The 19,962-nt window shown below is 45.5% G+C and overlaps 1 protein-coding gene across 1 annotated transcript; it reads left to right on the top strand.

Annotated features, from left to right (window-relative positions):
• The first annotated feature begins 12,511 nt into the window (after positions 1 to 12,511).
• Positions 12,512 to 19,343, top strand: npas4a (neuronal PAS domain protein 4a). The gene is given in 11 exon segments (XM_059011788.1): positions 12,512 to 12,545; positions 12,548 to 12,685; positions 13,598 to 13,669; positions 13,672 to 13,751; positions 14,132 to 14,231; positions 14,405 to 14,657; positions 14,776 to 14,818; positions 14,820 to 14,886; positions 15,413 to 15,548; positions 15,974 to 17,535; positions 18,067 to 19,343. Coding segments are annotated over 11 exon segments (2,514 nt in total). The 3' UTR covers positions 18,096 to 19,343.
• The last annotated feature ends 619 nt before the right edge of the window (positions 19,344 to 19,962 follow it).

A 19,962-nucleotide genomic window follows, 5' to 3' on the forward strand; every position in this document is an offset into this window, starting at 1 on the left:
ACACGTAGGGGGCTACAGTGTGCTACACGGATGAAAGAATGGGAGATTATATAATAAGAAAAATCCAAAATATGAAAGGAAAAAAAAGTAGAGAGAGAGAGAGAGAGAGAAAAATAATATTCCTTAAATATGTTTTTTAACTGCACTTACAAAAAAAAAAAAAAAAATACCAGCTTGATCAGCCCCCAGTGTGTCTAGCTAACAAGCTCAGGTGTGTCTGATGCTTGCAGCCTCTTGATGCCATCTCAGAAAAATGCAGATATGTATCCACTTAGGCAGCTGGAACTAAACTGAACTGGTGGGCTTAAGGCCCCTGTATTTATACTACTATTTATATTACTGGAAAGTTCTAGAAAGTTCTAGAAGTTACTCCAAGTTTACTCAGCACTGAATCTATCTGGAATGTTCTGGAAAATAGGTAAATTTCAAAATATCACTGTCCTGGTCACAAAAGCAAAGTTTGTGGGGAATAATAGCCATTTTCTATACTTTTGAGGCATAAGCAATTAGGAAATAACACTTACTACCCAGGAACAAAAATTGTGTTACATAGTGTTATTAAACTCCCAGTGAAACCAGGACTGGATCACACTGCTGTGCAACGGGAGTCTGATTCCCATCCTTATGTTCTGTGTCATTATTATTATTATTATTATTATTATTAATTTGTCATTTAGCAGACGCTTTTATCCAAAGTGACTTACAGAGACTAGGAGGGTGAACTCTGCTTCATCAACATCTGCTGCTGCAGAGTCACTTCCAATAGGAGCTCGTTTGTTTTACGTCTCATCCGAAGGACGGAGCACAAGGAGGTGAAGTGACTTGCTCAGGGTCACACACACACACACACGCACACACACATACACACAGGGAGCCAGTGGCTGAGCCGGGATTTGAACCTCCTGGTATCGAGACCCCTTTTCTTTAACCACTGGGACCAGCGAGCCTCTAGTAAACCCCATCAAGCCCTTTTTTTTCATTGAGAGATCTTTAGTTTTTTCTCTAAGCTACAGATTCATCTTAATAAAAATAATAATAAGCTCCCGTTCGTTCAAGTGTGAGCTAGACCTGGCAGGTGTTTGCTTAGATCTCTTTGCTTTGCCGTCCCTGCAGTGTCATTTCTATCTCTACTCCCTCCACTGTGACGGGGCTCCCTCGGCTTCCTATAGGCTGCTCGCTCCTCAGACCCGCTGCCACGCTAACACTTCACCTAAACAAGGCAGGCAGGAGCTGCCTGGTAACTGACGCAGCCCATTGAAAAAATCCCATCGGTGAATCACTGCACTCGATCACTCAAGCGCTTTCAGCAACTGGCTGGAAACACAAATATCTCTCTCTCTCACTCTCTCGCTCTCCCCTCTCTCTCCACCCTCTCCCCTCTCTCCTCTCTGTCTCTCTCCCTCATCTCCTCTCTCTCTCATCTCCTCTCTCTCCCCTCTCTCTCCCCTCTCCCCCTCTCTCCTCTCTGTCTCTCTCTCCCTCATCTCCTCTCTCTCTCCCTTCTTTCTCTCCCCTCTCTCTCCCCCCTCTCCCTCCCCCCTCTCCCCCTCTCTGTCTCTCTCCCTCATCTCCTCTCTCCCTTCTTTCTCTCCCCTCTCTCCCCCCTCTCCCCTCTCTCTCCTCTCTGTCTCTCTCCCTCATCTCCTCTCTCTCTCTCACCTCCTCTCTCTCTCCCTCATTTCCTCTCTCTCCCTTCTTTCTCTCCCCTCTCTCTCCCTCTCTCCCCCTCTCTCCCTCTGTCTCCAAAAAAAAAACCCACACAATCCTTTAAACTAAAATAAAATGCGATTCTGGAATCCCTGCTCGAGATTCCCTGCTTTACAAAGTGCTGCCTTGCCGATGAAACTTTATTGTATTCAACGGCATACATTCTGACTAGAGTTAAATTCAATGGCAGAAGTTTCGACTAGAAGTCAGTGTCTATACACCCTGGAGGCTGATCAAGCTGGTAGCAGTAAAACCTGGAATGGGTGACACTGCTGTGCAATAGGAGTCTTATTCCCGTCCCTGCCCCTAAAAGAATGTCCTTACCAAGTTTCATCACAAAAAAAAAAAAAAAATAGAAATTCAGCCAATTGCACATAAGGACGTCGCTCGTTTGTGACTGTGCCACTTCCCGTGTGATGCCCTGCAGAATGGCGTGAGTGGGCAGTGTTTTGATGGAGATATTTTTAGATGAAATCGAGAACAGCCGGGGGTTCACTGAAGCTAGTGACACGGACATCCATGGCAAGCGTGGCCCTCGCTGGAACCAATAGTTGCACGCCAGCTCAGAGAGGGAGAGGAAGCGAGGGCTCAAGGGGGAGACTCGAGGGGGGGATAAGAGGGGAGGTGGGTGGGTGAGAATCTACAGTGAGGATGCTGATTGCCAAACCCAAGTCTCTCTCTATCTATCTCTCTCTCTGTATGTCTCTGTCTGTTTCTGTCTCTCTGTCTGTCTGTCTCTCTCTCTCTCTCTCTCTGTATCTGTCTCTTTGTCTCTGTCTGTCTGTCTCTCACTGTCTTTCTGTCTTTGTCTTTGTCTGTGTCTGGGTCTGTCTGTCTGTCTGTCTGTCTCTCTCTCTCTCTCTCTCTCTCTCTCTCTTTATCTGTCTTTAAGAACATAAGAAAGTTTCCAAACGAGAGGAGGCTCCATTCAGCCCATCTTGCTCGTTTGGTTGTTAGTAGCTTATTGATCCCAGAGTCTCATCAAGCAGCTTCTTGAAGGATCCCAGGGTGTCAGCTTCAACAACATTACTGTGGAGTTGGTCTGTGTCTGTCTGTCTGTCTCTCTCTCTCTCTCTCCCCCTCCCTCTCGTTAATGCTCATCCGGTTCCCAGTAGCTGATTGATCTCAAATCTCAAAACGCATTGTCAGGTTTTGAAGGGTCTCAATGATTCAGATATAATTACAATTCCAAATACTTTTGCAATCGCTTTGGGAAATGTGATCCCACCTCTGCCACTGCCTGACTCGCTGCGTGTGTGTGTGTGTGTGTGTGTGCGTGTGTGTGTGTGTGTGTGTGTGTGTGTGTGTGTGTGTGTGTGACCCTGAGCAAGTCACTTCACCTCCTTGTGCTCCGTCCTGCGGATGAGATGTTAAATCAACGTCCTAGTGGAAGTGACTCTGCATATCATGCGCAGTTCACAGCCTGCCTCTGTAAAGCGTTGTGTGATGGTGGTCCACTATGAAAGGCGCTATATAAAAAATGTGTGATGCGTTAACCGAGATCGCTACAATATCATCATCATCATCATCATTATTATTATTATTATTATTATTATTATAATAAGAAGCCCCAGCGTTAAGTTGTGGGTTCAATCCCCGGTCAGGGACACTGCTGTTGTACCCTTGAGCAAGGTACTTTACCTAGATTGCTCCAGTTAAAATGGGGAATTGTATGTAAAAATAATGTGATATCTTGTAACAATTGTAAGTCGCCCTGGATAAGGGCGTCTGCTAAGAAATAAATAATAATAATAATAATAATAATAATAATAATAATAATAATAATAATAATAATAATAATAATAATAATGCAATTCATTACCAATTGCCTGGGTTGTGCTGCTCAGTTTTCAGTATGCGCTGTGAGTCTTTTGAGAAGCACTGCCTTGCTTTGGGAAGCCCGGAATAGCACACAGTTACCAATCCGTGCCTGTGGTTCAAGGAACACGCTCTGTACAGTCTGTCTCTAGCACGGAGAGGCAGGGAATTCAACACAAACACACACTCGGCTGTATTATATAAAAAGGCAGGTTGAAACACTGGATTCGTTTAAGTCTAAAATTGGAAGCTGGTTTTGAAGCAGGTTTTCTGTAATCGATTGCAGCCGGAGTGTGCGGTACAGAGGAGCTTTGTGTGGAGTGAAGGGAGGGCACGATATACGAATACAGCCAGTGCTGCTTTACCGGGACGCCTCGGGAGAAGGGAAAAAAACACACCGAATAAGGGGCTGACCCAATTAAACGAGAGGCAGCTGAGACGGCCTGAGTCACACTTTTATATTCTTAAAGATCCAAAAGACGGCGCACAAGTGACTTGCTCAGGGTCACACGATGAGTCAGGGGCTGAGTTGGGATTTGAACCGGGAACCTCCTGGTTACAAGCCCGTTACTTTAAACGCTGGACCACACAGCTGAATCGCACTGACCTGGTTAAAGAGGGTAGTTAGCGGTTGGTTGCACTTGAATGGAGCAACAGCTGTATGAATAATTTCTATTATAATTAGCAAGATGACAAAAAAATGGTAGTCTCTGAGCTGCTAGAATATAAATAGCAGGTGTATAGATGCGACACGTGGACAGAGAAGATCCCAGTGCTCCCAATAGGGACCATGGGTGTGTCAGTCTGAGGGCTCTCTCTCTCCAGGGAAGGTAATCTCAAGCCTAGCTCTGTTCACGCTAGCGGCGCGTATTGTATCTGAACAATTCAATGTAGAATGTTAATGAGGGTATTGGGAGATAATACATGGAAAGATTTCAAACACGGTCTGGTCTCATCCAAGCAGTCAATTTCACCATCCCCTTCGTTTTTTTAAACTTTAGAGTGATTGTTTTAGAGAGATGAAACTTTTGTCTGTAATGCTGCTGAATTTAATTCTATTTTTTATTATTTATCCACATAATCTTCACCAAGAGGAAAAAAAAACACACAAAACGAACATGTTGAAGAGCAGGCCCATTTATTTGTCTATTTTGGGGTTTTCAGCACGGCACGTCATCGCTTTCAGGCGGCTGGAGTGGGAGTGTTGCTAGGCAACACAGCAGTTCTTTTCTCTCAAGATGCTCAAGTCCTTGATATTTTTTCTTAGGTTTTTTTTTTTTTGTGTGTTACACAAATAGAATGCTCTGAACAGGAGCCATGCAGCTGGATTGGAGGGCAAAAATGTAAGATTAGAAATTATCACTGATTTATTAGCTGAACAAAAAGAGATGATATTCTTCCCAGGATGTCAATGTTAATAATAAATCAATAAATTAATAAATAAATAAATAATTTAAATAAATTAAAGTCTAACAGCACCAGTAAAAGTATACGGAAGATTATAATTTTTTTTTTCATATTTTCGTTGTTGTTGAGTTTGCTGTTCTGTACTTGTCTGCCTCCCTTTCTTCACTGAAAAGGAAAGCGAAATCAAGTCTTTAAAATGTTCTTCTCGTTAGCGCTAGCAACATGATCACTGGTCCCATCCCCCCTTTTTTTAACTTATTTATTTTAATTTTATTTTAAACATGGATAGCATCAACACATTGGTAGGTATTCATTTTACAGATACACAAACAGCAAAATACAAGTAGGATATTATTGAGCAGCGTTTAGTTACAAATAAATCATATGTTAAGTTGAATCTTGCTGTTATTTTTTTTGCCATTAGGTAGGTTAGTTTGGGGCATTCCCCAGTGATCCCCCACTGGCCCCCCCTTTTAAACAGGTGCTAAATCAGCGGGGGGCGCAGGGGTCTCCCCTTGGTGAACACACAGCCGCATGGTGTGCAGGACGAGCGAGGCAAAACCTCATCGCGCTACAGCGGCCCCTACTGGCCAGCTGAGCTCAAACACTTGCAAGGCTTGTCCTCCAGAGGGCGGTAGCTCACGTCCGCTGCGGAGCTCCGGGGGTGCAAAGAGGGCGATTGGTTTGGGGATCGGAGGACGCCCGCTGAGCTGTTGAAGGGGAGGGGGGAGCGTGACCGGGATATTGACAATGAACAAAATTAACAAGGAAAAAAAAAAAAAATTCAGTCAAAAGACGATCATGTTGCTAGCGGGTAGAATGAGCGAAATGGAAGAAAACGATTCTGAAAGAGGGATGGCATACTACCCCGGGGGGGGGGGGTTGGTGTAACCCAGAACTGGGTGACAGGCTGCTGCCAGGTTCCAGCCCTGGCGAGGGAGGGGTGAGCCGCAGGGTCTGGTGTACCAGCCCAGGTCGGATCGATACAAACCAGCCTGCCCACTGACGCCTCCGACAGATTTTCTGAGCCAGCAGATAGGAGAGTAGGTGGAATTTTTAGTTGCATTAAAAAAAGGATATCATTTGAAAGAGGTATAACCGGAAAACATTATATATCAAAAATAAAATGATATACTGTATATGATTTCTGTGCTTAAAGTATTATGGGATGTGATCTCCTTGTTAAAGCCTTCAACCGAGTCCCCGTTAATTTGCACATATTTTTGGATGATTAGGATGTATTAGGAGGCTGTGTGGTTCAGTGGTTAAAGAAAAGGGCTTGTAACCAGGAGGTCCCCGGTTCAAATCCCACCTCAGCCACTGACTCACTGTGTGACCCTGAGCAAGTCACTTCACCTCCTTGTGCTCCGTCTTTCGGGTGAGACGTAGTTGTAAGTGACTCTGCAGCTGATGCATAGTTCACACACCCTAGTCTCTGTAAGTCGCCTTGGATAAAGGCGTCTGCTAAATAAACTAATAATGAACAACTAATAATGTGTCATCGATCTCCTTTATAGACCCGCCTGCTTGAAAACACCTCTGGGTGTGAGAATCTCAATTTCCGCTCAGTAATCTGTAGAAACAACAGCCGCTCCTGTGTGAAAATGCGTCGGACCGCTTTGGGCTTTTAAATTAGGTAAACAACTTCTGAAAAAAAGAGTCTCCCGCGTTTTACCATCTGCGGCTGCGCGTATGTTTTTCTCTTGCGGTTTTAAAGGAATTGCCTGAGTGGCCTATTAAAGTCATCAATTAAATTAGACAATCTCTCATTTGTTGGCCCCCATTACTCAATTAAGAGCAATATATGCCTACGTGTGTATTGCTGCTGCCCCCCCCCCACCTCAATTAAGCGCTTAAATGCCTACGCAATACGGGAGGGGAGTGGGGCGCAAATAACAGGACCTCTTTGGTGACAGGAAACCAGAATCTTATTCAAGCCTACAGCAGCGGGTATGAATCAGACAGCTAACAATACTGCAAAGATAAAATAATAATAATAATAATAATTAATAAATAAATAAATAAATAAAAACAGATAAGGGCACTTAATCAAGACAAACACAAAACAGAAGATGCCGCGGAGTCTCTCTCGGCGGAGGCCACCACCCCCTCATCCGCTGTTGAATACATAGTTTTTTTTTAAAAAAAGGGGGATTTAACACACACACAAAAAATTGAAGTAGCCGGAGGAAGTGTGGGATCCGTTGCAGAAGAACAGGACGCTAGAGCCGCTGCTTCTATTAGGAGAGATGTCGGTGTTTCTATTACAAAGATCCGCCCCGCTGTTGTCATGGTGAGTGCCCCGGATTGTAACGATTGGAAACGGCTGTAAACCGGCTCGGAGGAAAATAGGGCAACTGGTAATACTGTGGTAAAAGGACTGGGAGCCGACACCATAACTTTACAAACAGGACCCCCCCCCCCAAAAAAAAACGTTTGGTAAGATAATGCTGTGCCATATCTGATTTTCACTTCCCGCCAATTCTCTGAATTGTTCAGAGAGTATAAGAGCCTCCCTTTCTCTTTCTCTGCTCCGCCAGCGCAGAGGGAGGCTGTTCAGAGAGTATAAGAGCCTGAGTATAAGAGCCTCCCTTTCTCTTTCTCTGCTCCGCCAGCACAGAGGGAGGCTGTTCAGAGAGTATAAGAGCCTCCCTTTCTCTTTCTCTGCTCCGCCAGCGCAGAGGGAGGCTGTTCAGAGAGTATAAGAGCCTCCCTTTCTCTTTCTCTGCTCCGCCAGCACAGAGCAGAGGGAGGCTGTTCAGAGAGTATAAGAGCCTCCCTTTCTCTTTCTCTGCTCCGCCAGCACAGAGGGAGGCTGTTCAGAGAGTATAAGAGCCTCCCTTTCTCTTTCTCTGCTCCGCCAGCGCAGAGGGAGGCTGTTCAGAGAGTATAAGAGCCTCCCTTTCTCTTTCTCTGCTCCACCAGCACAGAGCAGAGGGAGGCTGTTCAAAGAGCATAAGAGCCTCTCTTTCTCTTTCTCTGCTCCGCCAGCGCAGAGGGAGGCTGTTCAAAGAGCATAAGAGCCTCCCTTTCTCTTTCTCTGCTCCACCAGCACAGAGCAGAGGGAGGCTGTTCAGAGAGTATAAGAGCCTCCCTTTCTCTTTCTCTGCTCCACCAGCACAGCGCAGAGGGAGGCTGTTCAAAGAGCATAAGAGCCTCCCTTTCTCTTTCTCTGCTCCGCCAGCGCAGAGGGAGGCTGTTCAGAGACCATAAGAGCCTCCCTTTCTCTTTCTATAAAGATAACATAAAATCACTAATAATATATTAGAATAAATAAATACATGAAACAAGTATGAAAATTTAAAACATAACTGAACTTACTGACAGTGAGACACACACGACCGAGATACCGGGGAGAGGTCCTCCCCAGTTTGGCTCCGGAGCCTCCGCGCTCGTTCTACGAAATACCGCGGCTTGGGAGGCCCGTCGTGCTCGACAGTGTGTAAGTGGTTTCAAAAAGGGGGAGACGGCCGGTTTTAGGGAACACGAGAGCGACCCGTTGACTTTAAAGAGATGCAAATAGATCTAAAAATACATACATACTATACCTAGACGGACTCGCTTTCCATGTTTGATTTGAGTCGCTATTGTTTAACGGTAGATATTATTAGAAACACAAGCGTAGGGTCTGCCTATTTTAAGAACCATTGACAGCTCCACCGCGGCCGTGTAACTTTCATGTCAGCAGTGACTAAATATAGGCTCTGTGATGTCATCATCCACCGTGGTTATTTCTATAGCCTGTAGTCATTCACATAATGTGCTCATCACAACAATACACATTAGTCTTTATAACTTCACACGACGTGATCTACACTGAACAGTTCGACGGTCTAATGAAGGCTATGCCATGGTACGTTTTGCCAGGTATTTTGTGCAGTTTCCTCCCATAGCTATACTATACATTGACCGTAGTTTACCTCTCTGTGCTTTACAATGTTTGCCTACACTTTACCAGACCTCTCTGTGCTTTACAATGCTTCCCTATGCTTTACCACACCTCTCTGTGCTTTACAATGCTTCCCTATGCTTTACCAGACCTCTCTGTGCTTTACAATGCTTCCCTATGCTTTACCAGACCTCTCTGTGCTTTACAATGCTTCCCTATGCTTTACCAGACCTCTCTGTGCTTTACAATGCTTCCCTATGCTTTACCAGACCTCTCTGTGCTTTACAATGCTTCCCTATGCTTTACCAGACCTCCCTGTGCTTTACAATGCTTCCCTATGCTTTACCAGACCTCTCTGTGCTTTACAATGTTTCCCTATGCTTTACCAGACCTCTCTGTGCTTTACAATGCTTCCCTATGCTTTACCAGACCTCTCTGTGCTTTACAATGCTTCCCTATGCTTTACCAGACCTCTCTGTGCTTTACAATGCTTCCCTATGCTTTACCAGACCTCTCTGTGCTTTACAATGCTTCCCTATGCTTTACCAGACCTCTCTGTGCTTTACAATGCTTCCCTATGCTTTACCAGACCTCTCTGTGCTTTACAATGCTTCCCTATGCTTTACCACACCTTAGCAGACACCCTATCCAGGGCGACTTACAATTGTTACAAGATATCACATTACATTTACATATAATTACCCATTTATACAGTTGGGTTTTTACTGGAGCAATCTAGGTAAAGTACCTTGCTCAAGGGTACAGCAGCAATGTCCCCCACCTGGGATTGAACCCACGACCCTCCGGTCAAGAGTCCAGAGCCCTGACCACTACGCCACACTGCTGCCCTGGATATTATTATTATTATTATTATTATTATTATTATTAGTATTAGTATTATTAGTATTATTAGTATTATTATTAGAATACTCAATGTGAGAGAAAAATGTAAAACACCGAAGATTATTGGCTTGCATAATATAAAGTCAGACAGCTGCCCACCGTTTCTTCCCGAGTCGGAATATGATATGACATCACGTTGGTAACCCATGGCAACATGTTCGGAAGAAGCCGAACCCTCGTTGGCTTTCCGCTTTAGTGCTTCGGAGTTTTCTGCAGTCACTGCGAGACAAGCTCGCTTTAAAACGAGTCGCGTGTGAGATTTCTTTATTATGCCTCGTCGACTTTTGCCACTTCTCCTCCATTCAGACTCTGTGAACTGTTTTCTCACGAACGGTCTTCTCCAAAGACCCCCAAAGATCAAAATTAATTAAGAAAAGTCCCACTAAACCAGGAGGTGACCAGAGTTGGCTCTTCCATTCCTGGTCTTTGTTCCAACCCCGTTCTGAATGGTAATCGAACCAATTAAACCGCCATACAGACCCTGAAGTCTAATTTTACCAGCAAAACCTGGAGTGGAATACTAGCCCTCCAGGACCGGGACTGCTTGGCCGCCCCTGGTATAGAACCCTTAAATCAAGGGTCTCCAATCCTGATCCGGGAAAGCCGGCGCCCCTCCTGGTTTTTGTTGTAACTGTATATTAAATTAATGGATTAGGCTTCTAATAAGCAATGAATTGGTCAAATTGAGCAATTTTAGGTACAGTTGGAAGAAAAACCAGGAGGGACACCGGCGCTCCAGGACCAGGACTGGAGCCCCCTGCCTTAAATTGAACTATTTTGAATGGCCAAATAGCAGTTTAGTTGTAATTAACGGTTTTAATAATGCTTTAAAAAAAAAAAAAAAAAAAAAAAGACAATAAATTAACGCATTATCGTCTTCTGCCTTATCCCGTTCCCTCATTGACAGGCAACCCGGCTGGAGCGTTTATCGCTCTCGCTTTCCTTGCTAATGTTTGTTAAGATGACAAATACAGCGAGTCTATCTCTAACCGACACCCGTCACAAAGCACGCCGTCTCCTGTGCGTGTTTACAGGACACAGGCATTCCAGGGGAAACGGCTCTAAAATATGTCTGGGCTATTTTATCTTTATTGTTAAGGCTACGATAATGAAGGAGTTAAAATAATAATTTAAATTACGTTTTTTTGGCTTTTTGCTCTCCTCCCTCGAAGCAAGAATGAAATATCGCCCTCCCCGCGTGCTCCACCTCTTTATTCACAATGTCTGCGCAATGAGAGAGAGAGAGAGATGAGAGAGAGAGAGAGAGAGAGAGAGAGAGAGAGAGAGAGAGAGAGAGAGAGAGAGAGAGAGAGGAGAGAGAGAGAGAGAGAGAGATGGCTTATCGCTTTTTATCGATTTTACAAAGCGTGCACCTTTTAATTCAATATAACAGACTAGATTTGGATGCAGTGCTAGGTGGATGCTATATATATATGTGTGTGTGTGTGTGTGTGTGTGTGTGTGTGTGTGTGTGTGTCTATTATAGTGTTCGATGGAAACGCATTCCCATTGGAGCAGGTGATTAGATCGACCGGTTGCTTTAAATAGCTGTACTGGTGACAGACGAATGAATTGTACCTGTTACACACACAGCATTGGACTGCTTCACACAGCACACACACACACACACACACACACTGACACACACACTGAGACACACTCACACACACACACACACACACACTGACACACACTGAGACACACACACATACACTGACACTGAGACACACACTGACACACAGACACTGACAGTGAGACATACACACACACACATTAAGACACACAGACACACACACTCACTGACGCACTGAGACACACTCATACACACACACTGACGCACTGAGACACTGAGACATACTCACACAGGCACACACACACACTGACACACAGACACTGAGACACACTTACACAGACACGGTGTGTGTGTGTGTGTGTGTGTGTGTGTGTGTGTGTGTGCGTGTGTGTGAGAGTATGTCTCAGTGTCTGTGTGTCAGTGTGCGTGTGTGCGTGTATGTGTGTGTGTGTGTGTGTGTGTGTGTGTGTGTGTGTGTGTGTGTTTTAATCAAACCAGTTAAGCAAGCGTGGGCTTTAGCATCATGTTATACTGAGAAAAAAAAAAAAAAAAAAAAAAAAAAAAAAAAAAAAACCTACGACATTAATTGATGCCATTTCGATCGCATTAAAAACGCTCACAGCCAACCTGCAGCGAGACAGACCGTGAATCCAGCTGGCTAGTCCCGCCCCTAATCGGTTTCTTTCCCTAAACCGGGCGCTCTGCGCGGCCAGCGCTGGGGGTTTTTTTTTAATTCGAACGCGTCATCACTATAGTGACGTCTGATTGGGGGGGGGTCTGCTCATAGCCTTGCAATACTTCATCTACTTTCATTGATATGAACACACTACCCCCCCCCCCCCCCCCCCCCCCCCCCACCCCACCCGATCCCCCCTTAGTTACGTAGGAGATGCCAGTGGGCCCCCACTCGTACCGAAACCCTATAAATACACTTGCAAGCAGAGTAACTCAACTAGATCCACCGGTCTAGGCAAACTAGGAACAGGAGAGATTCACCAAACTACTCACAAGGAACCAAACCCAGCCCCAGACTGGAGAACCCGGGACCGAGAGCGAGAGGGAAGACGGAGCGAGAGAGGAGAGACTGACTGCCCGCACACCTCCCTCCTCTGCTTTGCTGCCGCCGCCGCCGCCGCTGCCTCTTCCGGAACTCACCCGGAGCATCTCAGCTCAGCGACCGCCGCCTTCTGAATACCGACGCCGTCTCAATCAAGATGTACCGGTCGACCAAAGGAGCCTCCAAGGCGAGAAGGACCAGATCAACGCCGAAATCCGGAATTTGAAAGACCTCCTCCCGATCTCCGAAGCGGATAAGTCTCGTCTCTCCTACCTGCATATCATGTCGCTGGCTTGCATGTACACCAGGAAGTCCATCTTTTTTTCCCAAGGTAAAGACGCTGTTTTTGTTTTTTTGTGTGTGTGTTTGTTCCACTATATATATATACCGCCGTTAACTTTGAAGGCAGCTCTTTATTCAAGGCCAATAGAGCCAACAGGTCGATGCTCTGCGTGCGGGCTGCGTGCGTCATGCCTTAATCGCTCTGTTGTAGGGGCGCTAGCGTTCATTCATATTGGGCAGCAGTGTGGTGTAGTGGTTAGGGTTCTTCACTCTTGACCAGAGGGTCGTGGTTCAATCCAGGTGGGGACGCTGCCTGCTGTACCCCTGAGCAAGGTACCTAGATTGCTCCAGTAAAAACCCAACTGCCTAAATGGGTATGTAAAAAATAACGTGACATCTTGTAGCAATTGTAAGTCGCCCCCCCCCCCCCCCCCCCCCCCCCCCCCCCCATCCATCCTACCTGTGTTCTGGCTGCAGTCGGTCGTGCAAATCGGGGATTAGTTATAACGCTATCCGCGGTGCTGAAACGCCAGCACTCACTCGCCGGCTCGCTTGTTATCTTGTTATAGAGGCAAGAGCGAACGCGCGCTGCAGAAGTCGCTGTCCGTGTGCTGAATGCGGGAGACCGGCGTCTAGTAGCTTGGTTACCGGCAAGCAACTTGCGTTCTGTATTCTTTAGCGTAAAATAATATATATATAATATTTGATTTTAGTTTGACATGATACATACCGGATTAAGTGTACAGAGAAATAGAGATGGATAGATTGATAGATTTAGATTTTCAGCCACCCGTTTTATGCGGTCATCTGCCGTAGCATTTCTGCGAGTGAGGCGAGACGCTTTGAATAAACAGCAACTCGGGGTCTTTTTCCGCCGCAAATGTCTTATTATTTCAACAGATTGACTCAAGCGTTCACTGTATTTGTATTTTATATATTTTTTGGCTTCTCTGTATTACAGATGACGACTGGTGGGGTGAAAGCGGGGGCTGTTTCTCTTTTCAAGACATGACCGATTTTATCCAGACTCTTCCGGCTTTCTACTGGTTGTGACGAGCGAAGGGAAGTTGCTGTACCTGTCGGACAACGTCACGGAGCATTTGGGACACTCTGTGGTAAGTTAAAGTCCTAATTATTCGGCAGCAGCATGTATTTGTATTTTTATATATTCTCAAGGTACACTGTAAAAAAAAAAACAAAAAACGTATTTTTTCGGTAAATGTATCTTAATATTGACTTACTAAAACTGTATTTGTAGATTCATTCGAGTGTATTTGCGTATTGTTAAAAGTACATCATTTTACACTAATATTCAACCACTTTAATTAAAACTGAAAAACCATATCTATATATTAAGGTATATGTATATTGCTTTCGCGTTTCCTCAACTTTAGAGGCGACTAATTGCGTTTAATTAAGTGTATCGGGATTGGTTTGGTGAAAAAATATATATATATTATTTATTTATTGGTTTTGTTTTGTTTATCCTTTACAGGTGGACCTAGTTGCCCAAGGCGACAGTGTTTATGACGTCATCGACCCCTCGGATCATTTCCTGATGAGAAGCAACCTGGCCCTCGAGGCTTCGAACGAGACAGGGTGGGCTTCCCTAACCAATCCAAACATTCTAAAGAGACAGAAGATTCGAAGTATTTTTTTTTGGTTGCATTTATTTAACGCACACACACACATATATATATATAAGAACACAGCCCTGCTGTAAACTCGTATCTGCTTACCTAATTACCCGTGTGCTGGTTGTCCTTTTCAGATCGCCTGTTCAGATGCCGTTTCAACACCTCCAAGTCGGTTCGAAGACAGAGCGCCGGGAACAAGCTGGTGCTGATCCGAGGGCGGTTCGTCCAGCCTCCCGTCGGCTCTTACTGGTCAGCCAACCCGGTCTTCATCGCCTACTGCAGCCCGCTGGAGCTGCGGCCCAGCCAACCGAGAAACTCTTTCTTCTCGGCTTTCTTCGATAGCCGGCACTCCAGAGATATGGCGATCATAGACGTGTCCGACAGGTACGTTTCTCTAACACAACAGCACCTTCTCGTCTCATTCAAACCAACCACATATATTAAAACATATATTATTAAAACACTCCATATAATAACGCGTGGTATTATTTTTTCATTGCAGTGTCTCTATGTACCTCGGATACGAGAAATCCAGTTTGCTGTGCAAAGTCGTGGTACAGACTGGTGCACCCGCAAGATCTCTCCCACGCCTCGGCTAAGCATTGTTGCTTGTGTAAGTATCTATCTCTCTATCTATCTATCTATCTGTCTCTCTCTCTCTCTCTCTCTGTCTCTCTCTCTATATAGATAGATAGATAGATAGATAGATAGATAGATAGATAGATAGATAGATATAGATCTATCTATATATATATATATAGAGAGAGAGAGAGAGAGAGAGAGAGAGAGAGAGAGAAAGAGAGAACATAATTTTCGATATAACATCGTGATGTAATTAAATAAACTACAAAATTGAAAGTCTACCGAGCCATAATAGTAATACAGTACTGTTTCATGTTAGATTTTGAAATGTCACATTTTTCGGATAAGTATATGGAAAACTACGAAGCGGCGGTGTGCAATTCAATATGTCCACGTAACATTATTCAGCGGCTTTTCATTCGACTCTATATGAAGCTAAATGAGTTCTATAGGGCGATTGTCCGGAGCTGCGCTGCACGCACCGCGCACAACTCAAGCTCCGTTAACACCGCGCCGCACCGCATCCTGACTCTCTCTTCCCTTTCCCCGGCTTGCAGTGAACGAAGCGAACGATGCTAAAGTCGAAATGGTCGTTCGCCTCCAGTCCATAGACCACTGTTGGGTTTGGATCTACGTTTTGCTTCAACAAGAGAGCAAGGAGAGTCCGATCACCGGCTACAATTACATTATCAGGTAAGAAGCGTTTCTGTGTTTGATTCTGTCTGTCTGTCTGTCTGTCTGTCTGTCTCTCTGTTACTGGAAACGACTGTTATCTACATATTTTGTTTAATTAAATGTATTAACCTTATATATTCTTTCTCTCTTTCTCTCTCTCCCCCCTCTCCCCCCCTTCCTCTTCCCCTCCTCCTCTCCCCCCTCTCTCTCTCTCTCCCCCCTCCCCCCTCTCTCCTCTCTCTCTCCCACCTCTCTCCCTCTCTCTCTCTCCCCCCTCCCCCCCTCTCTCCTCTCTCTCTCCCACCTCTCTCCCTCTCTCTCTCTCCCCCCTCCCCTCTCTCTCTCTCTCTCTCTCTCTCTCTCCCCCCCTCCTCCCCCCCTCTCTCTCTCTCTCCCCCCTCCTCCCCCCCCTCTCTCTCTCTCTCTCTCTCTCTCTCTCTCAGTGATTCACAAGCTTGGAGCCTGAGACAGCAGCTCGCTTCTGAAGAGAGCCAGCTGGCCTTCGTCCTCAGGGCCTCCGCTTCCTACCAGGAGAGTCTACTCCTATCTCCCGGGCAGTTGTCCAGCCCGGACCAAGTATTCACGCCGGTGTCGAGCACCCCGACCAGCAGCGGGGGGCTCTCCGGTCAATCGTTCGACTTCAGCGGCGTCTACAATGTAGACTGCGGGCCGGAGTTCTGTTCGGAAGACGGCGCGGGGAGCGGATCGGCTGCCGTCGGGCCGGAGGAAGCGATGCAGCTGGGCGGGACCCGGGGGAGTATCTCCTCAATTGAGGAGGAACCCGGCTCCGCCCCCAGACCGAGTCATCACCACCCGGAGTTCCAAAGCAAAGCTATGGAGTTCTACTCGCAGAACTGTCTGTTCCTTCCACTCAGCGTCACCCCGCCCTCCCTTCCATCCTCCTCCACCTCCTCCTCCGTTTATGACCCGTCCTTCAGAGCTAAAGAATTCGTCTGCACCCCTCCCTACACCCCCCACCAAGGCGGCGGAGGCGGCAGCTTTCTCTTCGGCGCTCCGGAGCAGACTTTGCCCCCCAGCGCTGTGGGCGGACCTTCCGAAACTACCGCCGCGACCACGCCCACCACCACCATTACCAGCAGAGAACTGTACTTTCCTCTAGAGAGCACCCTCTACGAGAATCTGCCCCCGACCCCGGACAGCCCGTGCGACGGGGACTGCACGGTGATGGCGGTGCCCGAGTTCAGGGGACCCCTCTATATCGACGTGCCCGTGGTGCCTGAGGGCCTTCTGACCCCCGAGGCGTCCCCGATCAAGCAGCCGCTGTCCAGCTTCTTCGGCTACTCAGAAAAGGAAAAGAGTGAGATCAGCATCCTGATGGAACACATCAGTAAAGTGGCCGAAGGCTTCAGCTCCTACTGCAGGGCTGGTGACAGCTGCGGCTACCCGGCCCCCGACTCCTCCTCCTCCCTCTCCCTCTCCCCACCTTCGAACTGCAAGCCCGGCCAAGTGACCCGCAGCTCCTCCCTCCCGGCCGGCCAGCCTCCTTCTGCCAATCTCGAACTCTTTGCAGACTTTTTGTACCCTTTAAAACTCTGGAAGAGCGCCGACAGCTCCCTGCTCCCCGAAGACGGGCCCTTGCTGTTCGAAGAGAACGCTATCGAGAGCTTTTTAAAGGACTCGCCTGCAAACCCCGCCAACGTCAGCGCCCCGGCGGCTCCTGCTAAGTCAGGCGGCCAGCCGGTGGAGCGGTGCCCGCCCCCCGAGTTTGGGGGGTATGTGCGCGGCACCACCCGTAGTCCACGGAGCCCAGACGCCCCGGATCCTTGCGTCGAAATGGCGCACAGTAGTGTGGTGGCAGAGACGAGCCCAGCCACGGCCGCCTCGCCCCCGTCCACAGACTTGTCTCCGGAGGAGAGATGCTTCCTGGAAGAACTCGCCTCGTACGAAACAGTCTTTGAGACACGTGCCTCAAGATCACCCTGTGAAGGGTTTAACGATGGGTTGTATCAACTCCAGAATCATTTGCAAGACAACTTCCATCACGGTGAGTCTCTCCTCCTCCTTCTCCTCCTCTTTCCTCTCCTCCTACGTCTCCTTCCTCCTCGTCTCCTATTTTTTTTTACCCATATCCACAATACTTTGAACTCACCGCAATGCTCTTTAATACAGTGTGAGTTTATAATTTTGTGGATAAGGGCCAATTCTCATGCTTCCTTTTTCTTACTTAACGTGTGTAGTTGCAAACCACTGACTAACAAGTATAAAATGATCTTAATAATAATAATAATAATAATAATAATAATAATAATAATAATAATAATAATAATATCCTAGTTAGTGAAATTGTGTGTTTTAATAAATGATACTGCAGTTAATACACAGGTACTTCTAAGATGCTGTCTTCAAAGCAGACTTAACAATAAAACTAATGTTGAAATCACTGTAAAATAAATCAATATCAGATAGACTGAGCCTAACTGTGCAAACTTGTGACTATGAAATGCTTAACTAACTCTCCTCTCTCTCTCTCTCTCCTCTCTCTCCCTCTCTCTCTCTCTCTCTCTCCCTCTCGCAGACGGAAGTGAAAGTGACGCTTCGTTCTAAAATAAGTCTGTGACTTACTTCATTAAGTATGGCATATTGTCATATTTTGTGGAGATTCTTTTACGAAAATGTGGAAAAAATAAACATTTGCCGCGAGGACAGAAGAAAAAAAATATATATATATATATACAGTATATATATATAATCTATATCCTCTGAATTTTACCTTTTCCAATGTTGATGCGACCTACGCTGTCTCTCTTGTTTTCCATGACAATTTCATACAGTATTATGCTATATGTTATTAATTTTAATAATGTAAGCTGAAATATCTTTTGTATAGAACCCCACCCCCCTCTTAAGAAACAGATTCAAGAGAAAGCATGTGTGTAATTTTTTTAAAAAGTGTTCAAACTCTGCAAGCCTTGGAAAACGAAAGAGAGCGTGGTTATGCGACAGAGCTTTACATATCACCACTGTATTCACTCGTAGTGAGTTATCTGTATGTAATTTTAAAAAAATCGAGAAAAATGTTTTTTTACAAAAAGCTTTTCCTTGCTGTTGGTAATACAAAAAAAAGCTATTTATTCAATGGGTAAGCATTTAACAAACTGCCCACCCTGCTGGTCGAATGTTGTAATTACAGCATGTCTGCGACTCGATCCATATCGAGATTCTGTCCTAGCTTTGTCTTAATCTTCTCGACTAATATATATATTAAAATGTTACTGTTTCTGACAACGTCAGATGTAAATCTAACTTCGATTGCAATCAAAAAAAAGTATACCAGAGACCAGCTGAAATGTTTGCAGCGCCACCTACAGTATGTTGCATGTAAGTGACCTGACATAAAAGTCTCATGAACGCGCACGTTGGTTTGGGACGCGGTGGTCACGCAGGCGTAGGAAGCTTTTGTTTCTGGGTAGCGTACCGTATAAAAATCACTCGGAAATGACGTTACGGATGTGTATAGTCCAAATGTGTCGTCATGCTAACGTAGAGTGGTCTACGGTCAAGTATAAGGATTGATTCCTGTATAATCTATGTCTTAAAAAATAATTATTTAAAAACAATTAAAAAATATGACCGTGTGCTATGTATATACATATTGATATCTATGTATATATTGTATAGTGAATCACTGAATGTCAAGTGTATACAAATTGTACAATAACTAGAATATATATATAGTTCTATATATATATATATATACATTATATAAAATGAAGTAACTTTTTACAAAGCATGTATTTATGGAAATGATCGTTGTGTGAACCATATGTGTCATTGCTTCATGAAAAGTGTATTTGATTGTCATACAAATCCATTTATATTAAAATGCACTTAAAATCTTCTGCTGTGTTTGTTGACTCGTTTAATTTTTACCAGCATCATTATTATTATTTAGTCATTTAGCAGACGTTTTATCCAGATACTAGGGAGGGGGGAGGGGGGAGGGGGGTGAACTCTGCTTCATCAACAACTGCTGCTGCTGCTGCAGAGTCACTTCCAATAGGAGCTCGTTTGTTTTACGCCTCATCCGAAGGACGGAGCACAAGGAGGTGAAGTGACTCGCTCAAGGTCACGCACGCACGCCTGCACGCACGCACGCACGCACGCACACACACACACACACACACACACAGGGAGTCAGTGGCTGAGCCGGGATTTGAACCTCCTAGTATCGAGACACACGCACACGCACACCCACATGTTTTATTCATTATTTCTAACTCCAGTCACACAAAACTCCACACAGGGTGAAAGTCGACAACAAACAAAAATATTTTGGCACTTTTTTATGAAGGCATATTTAGTTCTTAAAAAAAAGGGTTTTACAAACAGTTTTTTTTTTTTTTTAGGAGTTAATATAGTTTATGGGGCGATTTTCTCAAATTGTGTCCGCACATTGATAGGATGGTAAAGC

The sequence above is a fragment of the Acipenser ruthenus genome, chromosome 43, assembly GCF_902713425.1.
Source record: "Acipenser ruthenus chromosome 43, fAciRut3.2 maternal haplotype, whole genome shotgun sequence".
NCBI lineage: Eukaryota > Metazoa > Chordata > Actinopteri > Acipenseriformes > Acipenseridae > Acipenser > Acipenser ruthenus.